The sequence below is a fragment of the Montipora foliosa genome, chromosome 13, assembly GCF_036669935.1.
Source record: "Montipora foliosa isolate CH-2021 chromosome 13, ASM3666993v2, whole genome shotgun sequence".
NCBI lineage: Eukaryota > Metazoa > Cnidaria > Anthozoa > Scleractinia > Acroporidae > Montipora > Montipora foliosa.
Window position 1 is genome coordinate 41,678,157 of NC_090881.1, and position 11,543 is coordinate 41,689,699.

General features: G+C 39.3%; 1 protein-coding gene across 3 annotated transcripts in view; it reads left to right on the forward strand.

The window, feature by feature from the left end:
* The window catches only part of LOC137982358 (tyrosine kinase receptor Cad96Ca-like), a 28,180-nt gene extending 24,711 nt beyond the window's left edge, over window positions 1-3,469 (forward strand). For all 3 annotated transcript variants that reach the window (XM_068829458.1, XM_068829459.1, XM_068829460.1), the window contains one exon: window positions 849-3,469. In XM_068829458.1, the coding sequence (XP_068685559.1) occupies window positions 849-917 (69 nt within the window). In that variant the 3' untranslated portion in view covers window positions 918-3,469. The remainder of the gene's footprint in view (window positions 1-848) is intronic.
* Window positions 3,470-11,543: the final 8,074 nt, after the last annotated feature.

Here is an 11,543-nt window from a genome sequence, read left to right on the forward strand (position 1 = left end):
TATATCACCAAAGCATCTATGTTATAGCTTCATGAAAAAAGCAACTATTGCTTAACAAAATGCGCGTAATAGTGTGACTTTATTAGTTACCATAGCAACAAGCAACTGATCCAAAACCCTAGATTTTTCACTTTAATGGTGATCTCAGAAACGCACTTGGTAAGATCCATTTTTTATTACTGGAGAGCAATTCGTAGGCTAAATAGAAACTCTCTGCAAAGTTTTTAAAAAAATCGCTGCAGTGGATTCAGAGCTATCTTCACACCTGGAATATTTAAGGTAGCTCTGAATCCAATTAACGAAGAGTTTTACTTTAGCCTGCCGATCGATTTATAGCAAAGAAAAAGAGGAGTTACTGAATTTGTTTTTTAGATGTAGGAGTTATAATGCAAAATGTACGGTGTTTTTAGATGGGTTTTCTCTCGAATTTGACACCTTAAGTACTACATCATAATAAGGAGTGGTTCTTCTTAATAAGCAAGAATTGTTGATTGAGGTGGGTACCACAACATTGCTGGCGGGTCATCTTAAAGATGATATTATCAGTACCTCTTCCCGTCTCCATTGCAAGCAATAAATTGATGAGAAAGGTTGTGACTTGGGTTTTTATGCCATTATCAACTATCATCTTTTTTCAACCTGCTAAACGAAAGAAAACAAAAAATACTGGCTGCCCTTTTTTTGTTGGACATCAAAACAGCTGCTTTGATGCCATTAAAAAAAAAAAAAAAACAAAAAAGAAAAGCAACAACCCCCTCCCCCCCAAAAAAAAACAAAGCAAGAATTTGTGCTCTACTCTTGATTGATTGCTGCTGTTGTTGTTGTTGTTGTTTCTTTTGGCTTTGCAGAGGTTGATCAACATGGACATTTATGACAATAAACAGCTATACGCCAATGTGGAAGATTTGGCTGCATGAATATCGAGTGATTTCCCAATGCAAGAATTTCATGTTCCTTTAATTCAACTTAGGATGCGTTCCTTTGGGAAAATCCAAGGCGTTTTCGAAGATTTTTCCTTGGTTCTCCCCATGCAAAGTCTCGGAAAATAGCAAATTTTGACACGTTTGGAGAACTAGCAGTCTTATCCAAGGCATTATTTAATGCGGTGTTCTGAATAGAAAAATGTATCATAGTGACGATTTCGATACATGCCAACTAGGCCATTTGGCCACTTCTCTTTATTAGTTTTTTTAGCCTTTGGAAGGTTGCCTGAGAAATCAGCCATCAGCCATTTTCTGTCTCGATTCCACCTTTGCACAGTTTCGGAAAACCGCAGTTTTCGAAACTTTGGAAATTTGCTATTTTTCTTATTCTTGGCAATTTTTGATGCGTTTTTTTTGTATAGAATTAATCTATGATAGTTAAGCTTTCGATACATACCAGCTGGGTTAAAAGGCGACTTGTATATCCTAATTTTTAAGCCATTTTCGGCCATTTCGTAAGGGTCTTCCCTGTTCAAATTCTCTGAAAATCGCAATTTTCGACAGTTTTTGAAAACTAGCTATTTTTCTTGTTCTTGAAGACCTTTTACGCGGTTTTTGGCATATAAAAAAATCTATGATCGTTAAGATCTCGATACTTACCAATTGGGCTGTTGGCGACTTGCATTTCCTTGTTTTTAGCGTTTGGAACTTTGGCTAAACAATCGACCATTTTCGACCATTTGATAATGGTCCCCATTTAGCAAAGATTCAGTAGTCTAAGAACGCAATACTTGTGTGCGCAGCTGAATTGATGTGTAGCAAGGACGTCTCGCTCCTTCAGACTTCTAAACTAGCGCTTTCCATCTAAGAAGCTTCATTTACACGCTGTGATTTTAAGGTAGTGACTAAATTATGCCCAAGTCGTCTGAGGCCTACAATCGGTACGTTTTGAACGTGAATAATGGCGGACCATGGTGGACCGTGAAATCCTGAACTTGAACAGTTTTGGCCGAGTGCTTTTCTTTTCTGTGCAGTCCACAACAAAATAAATTTAAACCTTTAGCAGTATATTATATGCATGTATTAGCTTTGCGCAAACTACTGGTGTACATGGACGTACCACGTTTTTAATGCAATCGCGCATATGAAAGAGCAGGTGTCACAGTTTACGCACAGTTTTGGCAGACTTTCGGCACGGTTTTAATTGGGACGTTTTTAGAACGCGTTTTTGAAAAGATGGAATTATTTGACCTCAAAATATGTGGCTTACAGTGTTTCCTGTTATCGCCCCAATAGCATGTCCCAGGACATGTCATGGTGAATCAGCCAGTTGTTCACTATCTGTGGATTTGTTAGAGTTAAAGACCTATTTTAACATGGACTCAAGCAATGCTTGCTTGTCAATGACACTCTTTTCTAAAATGAGGGGTTAAATCCCCCTTTTCGCTTTGTAAAATAATGATTTAGTCAATATTGTGAAATAAAATTCGGGTGGGGCGTGAAGTGTTCCCAAGCGGGTCACCCTTTGTTCCATAGACTCACTGTACTAGGGTTGTGTGCCCTCTGATCGTGCACGGTTACCATAGAAACCAGAGGGCGCAACCCTAGATTGGTGAGGACCTCTCGTGTGAGGGATTGCAATTTGAATTTATCAGGTAAGAATGAGACCAGTATCAGATAGCTAATTTTCGTTTTTTCAGTATAAGCATACACCTTATTCCAAAATGGCCGCCATTAAAATATTCTTTTGTTTTTATTCAAATTAGCCCTTGATGCCTGGTTCTAAAGCTTAAAATTCAAAAGAATATTTTATCTTGAACGAGGCAACAAGGGCCAATTTGTATCCGCATAAATCAGCGGCCATTTTGGAATAAGGTATCTTTGTATTAACAAAAGTTCCCTCGCTCCTTGATTCTACTGTGGGCTGCAGGTATACATTGAAGATGGAACAAGTGATCGATGATTTGCAACCGCCCACTGAGGCAGTTGGAAGGCATTTTTCTCGTCTACGGCGTGTTAGTCTTTCGTATGCAGCTCTCTTTAATACGATTTTGCACCATCATCACGGTTGTCAGAAGACCCGTTCTCTTTTGTCTTTTTGTGGCTCCATCGTTTCAAGAACGAACCATACAATAATAAGTTCTATAATAATAGATCTTGTTTATATACAAATAAGTGAACGGGTGTTCTAGGTCTTCTAGAGTCAAGCCTTAAAAAGGGTAACAAATCATCCAAAAAGTAATGTAGGTTGCATGTGGATCCAGGTTTTAAAAGTGGCAGTTTTTAATCCTGATGCCCTCATTATAATGCCCTCATTAAATCTGCTGAAAAATAATGAAATTTTGCTGGGATTCATAAAGAAGTAATATGTGTGACGTCGTCGCTGCATATAATGAAATTCCAGCCTTCAGTTTCTCATTCACCCCTAAACTGATGCATCGTCATGCGTGTAAAACGTGGCGTTTCTAAAACGAGGGTAAGGGTAAGACCAAGGGTCAGGGTAAGGGTAAGGATACGAATACAGAAAGTATCCTAAACATGCATAAAAGCTAACCTTAGGCCTAATTAGGCCTAGACAAAAGTTTAAGGTTAGCTTTTATCGTAATCCCTGGATTACGATTCTTTGTGTATTGTATTTGCATGATAATGTAGCATTCATATTTAAATGACATGGAAATACCTGGAACAAAACATTTTATTATCATAGGGTTTGAATTGGGTACAACATTTAGTTAGCCGATTAGGTCTATACTGAACAAAAAGACAAGCGTACGAACATTTATATCATTTAAATCTTGTTATTTTTTGCACAGTGTTTTGCTGAAGCAGATGTGAAATGAAGAACATTTTACATGTACAGTACTGTAACAAAAAGAGTACGCTGTATGAACAACTACAGTACATGTAGACGCATTGGACACAGAAAGAGCCAAAGAAAACCACGAGGAAACAGAATCTTACATTAGTATAGGTAATCACATGATTTCGAATGCACTTTAATAAATAAGCACGAGTATTTTTTTCAAAGACGACCAAAATTGCACGAGCCCGTATGGCGAGTGCAATTTGTACTATTTACGAGGGCTTATTTATTCCAAATTGCACGAGAAAAATCATGTGATTACTTATACGTGAAAAATGATATATACGTGAAAAAAGTTCTAGATGGATAGTGTTAAATCAAACCCTATTGTTTATTAGCCAATCATAATCCAGAATTTCGATGTTTAATTTGCTTTCGCAACATTTCAACGCAACTTCTTGCAACATTATTGCATGATGTTGCAGCATGTGTTGAACGGGCTGACCAAATGCATTCAACATTTACAACGCAACAAGTCGATTTTTTTTGCCCCAGGCCTTTGGCGCGCAACAAGTGGACCTAGCGCGCATGCCCTAATGCAACAATGTTGCGTGAACGTGGGCAAACGTGTACAACATCATGCAACATTCAAAATGTTGCACGAAAAATTGACCGTTTTCAAAATTGATCCAACATCAACCAAAATGTTGCAACATATCGCAACATATCGCAACAGGGCACATTTTGGTTGATGTTGGATCAAATTTGAAAACGGTCAATTTTTCGTGCAACATTTTGGACAGGGTGGCAACATGTTTTGCTCAACATTGTTGCAAGATGTTGTGTTGAAATGTTGCGAGCGTTTTTCCAGGCCTTCACACCTAAACTGCACAGCACGTCTATTAGCCAATCAGAATCGGGTATTTTTTTGCATGTATATTATTAATGAAGAAATTGACGGATAACTACAAAACATTACATTACAGTATACTGTAAGAAAACAATTTAAAATTTCTTTTCCATGGTTGATTGTTATTACTACTATACGCACTTGTTTAATGACTGACCATTTCGAATAAACGATTGTATGAAGGTGCAATTGATTACGCGTCTCTATGCAAGTTGCATTATTGTATGTCCCGATATAATACGCCATTGATTGTCTATTGGTGTTAATGGTTAACCACTGCGCAAGATTGAAAGTATATTTGTTACCTTTGATTGTCCAAACGTGTACTTGTTCAGCCGTTGATGCTATTGAATGTTAACACATGTCAGTTCTCTACTTTGCACAGAGAGGTTTTTTCCGGGTACTCCGGTTTACCCTCTCCTTAAAAACCAAAATTCGACATTATTTGCTTTCATTGTTAATTTCAGTTTACAGTGTCCCCGATTAGCGCTCCAGCGATAGAATGACTAGACACCTAAATTAAGTTCCTTTCCTTTCCTTCCCTTTCCTTTCCTTTCGTACGCAAATAGCGTTATTGAAAGTTCTTTCGTGTTAATGAAGTTCGTGGAAGTGCTAATGAACGTATATTTGCCCTATAGTTTCATTCACTCAGACGTAAATGAATGTATATTTTGCGTAAATGAATAGTAATATTGAGCTTGTCATCGAGGCTTTTGAAGCATGCCGACTGATAGATATTGCTTTATCCCTGCTGATTAGCGTAATAGTTTCAATTACTACGTATATTCGTTTGCTGTATTAACACTGATATGCGTATTGACTGAGGTTACTTTACTTCACTTCCTCAACACCTCAAGCCCGGCGACATGATTGGTGCTCTAATCGTCTTGTTAGCTTTTAGTTTCAAATTATCAGGTAAGAAATCGGTTCACTAAATTTAGCAATAGGTGTCAATAAAGGTTGGCTCTTTGCATCCAAAGACCGTCACAGGAAAGCGAGAGTCGGATCTTCCTTGCTCTTGATTATTGTGGAGCGGATTTCCATCGGCCCACAGCCTAAAAATAGGTCGGCGTGTGTTGTTCTTTTCGTTCCTTTCGGCTATGGACCTGCAGCACATGGTCATAAGTAAACTATATCGCATCAAAAAACTTAGCAATCCGGAAAGGTAAGCGACATTTTTTTCCCTCTCCCAATAAGATGATATCCTCAATGTAAATTTAACTTTGCTTGATTCCATACGGAAGTGAACTGTGAAGAAGTGTACTGTATCTCCATTAACTATGTTCATCATTCGATTTATTTATTGATTGATTTCGTAATGCTTTCCAGTCTTAAGAGCTGGGTGATGCTGTAAAATATCAGTGGTAAACACCATAAAGCAGATAAAGGAAATACGTTAGAGCGGAATATCGTGCTGTATGTGTCACTCGACAGGTCAGCGGATGTTAGAGCAAAGTCAAGTTTTTTCTTTGAGTGGAGCAAGTTGTATGGTTGCCGAAATGTGTCAATATTCGATTTCGCGTATATGCGTTTTATCAGTTTCCACCAAGAGAAAATGAGGGGACAGAGAGGGAGGCTCAAGGCGTTGGCCGGGATATGTTATGTCCACGAAAGTTATTTTTAGACGAGCGGAAGTCTTTGTTCTAGGGGAAGTCTGTCTTCCGAGACGTCCGCATGCAGTCTTGCTTCGCTCTCAGGTTCTTAGTGAAAAGAGAAAATGATGGCGCAAGTGAAAGGCTGATGAATATGTATTTTCTTTCAAACATCGAACCGAGGTTGGCCTGCATGCGGACGTCTCGGAAGACTTCCGTTCATCTAAAAATAACTTTCGTGGACATGACATATCCCAAGGGCTGGACCGGGAGCCTCCTTCTCTGTCCCCTCATTTTCTCTTGTTTCCACTTATTGACAATAAAATTCAAATATTTTTGAGTTTGTCCAATACATTCGATAAACTACTATCAAAATTCGATAAATTTGCATTGATACGCATTCGATTCTCTCCTCAATTTATGGAACAATTCAAGCAATATTCATTCGATAATTTAAGCAATATTCATTCGATGATTCCAGCAAAATTCATTCCATAATTCCACAAATATTTATTCGATGATTCGAAGAGCATAGTTAATAGAGGGGCCTGGTTTTAAAGCTCGGCAAACATCAAAGGAGCAAACAAAGATGCCTGGTGATAAAGCACTGATTATTTTCCAATATGACGTAGCTTGCTTCGGAGTTCCTGAATTAAACTTCTCAAATTAAAAAAAAAAATGGTGAAGCTACGTACAGGTTTCTCATCTTGTTGAAGTCGAGATCGACTCAAGACAAAAGAGTAGTAAGGATCAGGGGACCAAATTTCACGCGGCTCAAAACTTTCGATTCATGCACGTCCATTTGGATGGACATTTCACGCTTCAAAACAATAAAGTGCCATTTTGATTGTAAGAATTACATCGTGGTGAAGCAATATTGAAATGTCTGAGTGATGTCGATATTTAAGGTTTCGGTCACATGTTCTACATAGAGATTCCTTATAGTTATAGATTTTGCCAGTATTTTGTTTTTCGTTAGACCTTAATTTTTGAATAGACACTGATAGAATAAGAACCGGCACCTCGATTCGAAGCTAGTAAACCTAGCTTACATTTGTCCTCCGACGGTTTAATATAACCTTAGTGTAAAGATGGCAGATATTGCGGATGTTTCAACACGACAGAGATTGATTTGTTTAATTTCTCCAATCCACGAATATAAATGCCAAACAGATACTGAGATTACAGAGTACAAAGCATAATTAGTTTATTATGCCAAATTACATGGAAAGGAGAGGGGCACATCTAGTAAATTAAACCGAAAAATAACAAAGGAATTGATGACTGAAAATAAATAATTATTATCATAACATAGCGTGCGTGCTAGTCCAGTCCAAATCCTAGCAAGCGACTATGGTGTATTTCTCTTTACTATATGACTACAATAAGCGCCAAAAGGGTTGACATACTTTCCCTTTTAAGGAATCTAGGACAAATCCCTCCCCCAAAGTCTTTCCATGTTACTCCCTCCCCCTCAAACAATGTTGTTTTCTTATCGCCAACTCTTCCTTTTTCCGTTACCAACATTGAAGGGGGGAAGCGGGGGAACAGGGGGGAATGCATGTGGAAAAAGTAACGTTAACTTAAAAGTGATTTTTCCCTATTTGTTATCCTCCCACTTCAGTGTCTCAACTATTTTTGTCGCTTATTGTAGCACCGTCAGCGGGCATGATAAACCAAATCCTGCGCTGTGATTGGCTACCCGAGCGGACAAGATGGAGCTATACTGCCCGCTCGGGACTTCTCGCTTGTTCCCGCAAGATCAAAGACCATTTTTTCGGTGTTTCAGATTCCATATAATAAATCCTTTGTTAACCAAGCGTGAGGTCAAGATGGCTGGATATTGGCCAAGTATTTTTTTTTTTGCATGTTTATGGACCGAGACGAAGTTGACAGTGAATGAAGTAAGTGGAAGAACCCAGGGAAGACCAGCCAAATTTTTGTCCCGGCATTGACTTAATTTTTAGCAAGCAGGGATTCAACCAGAGCAGGGGGCGATAAAAACAAAGCACAACAGGCCCTTTCAACCAAAAGAAATGTACAAAATTGTGTTTGAAAGGAACTTAAGAAGAACGAAAAAGGCCGCAAGTTGGTCTGTTGCAACTTTCAAAGGTATAAATTCTTGTTGTCATCGTTTTTTTACTATATTTGTTCAATCCGCCGAAAATAAATGAATCACAAAATCAACAAAACAACCGGAAAACCACTGAAAATATTAAATCCGAATTTCATGTTTAAAAATACAGCTACACTGAAACATGTCCAAAATTACCTACAAACTAAACGGTATTACCGGATTTTCTTTGGTGTCGTGAGAAAAAAAACCCTGCACGTTTCCTAGAGTCCTTCTTTAGAAACTGCATATGAACTGGGCATTATTCGCAACGATCCAAACCCTTGTTTATTTGGGCATTTTGACTTTGTTTGTCAACATTTTCATCGCGTGCCTTGACCTTGTGTGCCAATGGTTTCTAGAACTGAATCGAATCCTTGATAAGGGGACAATATGGTCTACAGTGGGATGTTACTAATACCAGGAACGGGGAACGGGGAACGGGGAACGGGGAACGTGGCACGGGGAAGGTGGAACGGGGAACCGGGAACGGAAGTCTGGGAACGAGTGTACAGCGGCAACCAGCCTGAGAATTCAAAATGCCGGACAAAGGAAAAGAAAAGGGTCTGGCAACTAGTTTTGAGCACGCGCTCTTCGAACGCGATCGTCGAAGCAAACACAGCATGGATGGTAACTGTATGTTTTATTAAATGATTTTACTTTGAAATGTTGATCGAGTGCCTCATAAATTTGGTTTTTTTCTGGCATACATTGCAGGTTCCATAGCAATCAAATCTTCGGAGAGGTGAGTATCTTATTCATTCGGAGGTTGCAGAGCATTTGAACAATCAATTCAGAACTACAAGCTCGCGGCCTTTATTCTAAATATTCACACGACTATACTGCAAGGTAATGAAGTTTACTTCCAATATCTTCACTGTTACAACCTAGTAATATCAATAATGGTGTAAAGCAAACAATGGAATGACTTTCACGCCACATTTTTGAAGACAAAACTGATGTTTTCCTGGCCTTCTCCTTTGCACATAGTTCCGACTCTGACAGTGATTTAGAACGCGTTTCTTGGTCAACTGATTTCCAGGTAAGATTGCAAGTTAGTAGCTTAGTTATGTAACTCTGTATGTTGGTGAATTTCGATAGTAGTACACAATGGCGATCAGTTATGAGGGTCTAGCCTCTTGATCGGAAACAATCCCATAGTAATTCTTGGTTTTCACATGACGTCACTGCCGCCATGTTGGAGCCCCTAAACAAAGAAACGGCGGCCATGTTGGAGCCTCGACCAAATCCTCCGTTTTCTTTTGTTTTCGTTTAAAAACATGGCTGTTGATCACGTGAGTGAAAACCAACAATAGTTACTCATTGGAATTATTTTTGTAATCATTTCCTTTGTGTTATGAACCTACTGCATGCGAATGGATTACTCGTGCGTTATGACAACTCGTGCGTAGACCCGCACAAGAAAATTCGAGATCAAAACTAAATTCGATATCTTCTGTGTAAACCCGCAGTGTCTTCCACCAAATTTGGGCCTTAGTCATTCAGTGTATTTGCTCTAATACTCTCTGTGTTTAATTAACATCATCTGGTTCAGTTAGAAACCTCCTCAAACTCATTAATAATTTATAAGCCAAAACAAAAGAAATCACTACCGTGAAAGGAGTTTTGCTCTGTGGTCTTAATTAGCATAAAATTTGGCCAACTTTGATCCCAAATATCTCTTAAAAGCGAAGCTTCGAGGGCAAATATGCTAGTTTTAAGAACATCAAATTTCCAAGGGGCAACTATCAGACCGATAGTTCCGAGACATGAACACTCTATTGCCTTTATTGTTCACTACTAAATTTTCTTTCGCGCGCCAGCTCAAAAATCATGTTGAATTATTTTCAACTTTATTAGACGAAAGCCGTGTCAGCCATTGTAAAATTTGAAAAAGAAAACAAACAAAAACCCCCTTAATACAATTTCGATTGTTTATTTTCCATAAGGCCGCTTGTTTACAAAGGTATTTTCAGCGGACGACTACTATCCATCCGGGTATTTTCCTCGGACGGGCACTATGGGCTGATAGTAGGGAGCTTAAGATCTACGACGACGACGTCGACGTCGACGAAAACGCCACAAAACAATGATATCATTGATTAAAAGAGCATAAATAATCGTGCTGCACGTGCAGCACGGATTTTAGCTCATATCTTTGCGGTTCTCTGCAAGACGACGACGTGAAATCACTAAATTTTAGGTTTTGACGACAACGTGATCATGCAACAGAGGATCTTTCATTCTCTATTTTCAGTCTGAAACCGCTCGTACCAAGTTATTTTTAGGAAACTTCGCCCACATTGTACGGAGTGAATGAGGTGGAGTAATCGCGAAAGACTTTTACTTGAGCGAAGTTCTATTTTAAGGTGACGTTTTCGTCGACGTCGCCGTCGTAGATCTTAAGGTCCCTAATGTCTCTCCGCGGACGAACACTATCGCGTCACGTGATCAATTGAAACCAATAAGAATGGGAGAAAATTTAGTGGTTAACTATAATTGCAGTTAGTTTTTTTGCAGACTATTTCACTTAAAGGGGCTATATCACGTTACTGCACGAGAGGCAGAGTCTGAAATTTGATTTTAAGTGACTCCAACGGGCGCAATTCCAGTTTCCTGCGGACAGTTTCCTTTTTCTCGATGAGGTTCATTATGGCGCCTGTGAGCCAGGGCACACGATTCCTCCCCCTTAGACGCTTGGCTGGGGTACAATCCCTTACTGCAGCAAAAAATAGGTCTTTCCAGGTCTGCCAACAGCTTCCGAGATCACCCTCATCCACTACACTGGTCAAATTGACAGAGCACAAAGCGTTTCTAGCATAATCATATACGGATCGGTGCGTCTTGGCAGGCACTTTGACTGAGGTTTGAAACTCGAAGAGGACAATTCGGTGATCCGTGAACAACCTGGCATTGTTAATGTCAAGGACGTCCAACACGGTCGTTTGATCTGGAACACTAGTGATAACCATATCTAAAATGCTAGTGCCACGCGTGGGCTTGCGTTGAATTTGAGTTAGGAAGTGATCGTGTAACGCCTCTACGAATGCCTCTTCGTTAGCACCTCTTGAGCTATCCGGAAGCTCCCATGGGATCTTAGGATAGTTAAAATTGCCACAAATTACCATATTGTCAAAGTCCTCACAAACCAAATCCAGAAAACTATTGAATAAGTTAACCCAACTCAAATCTAGATCCGGCG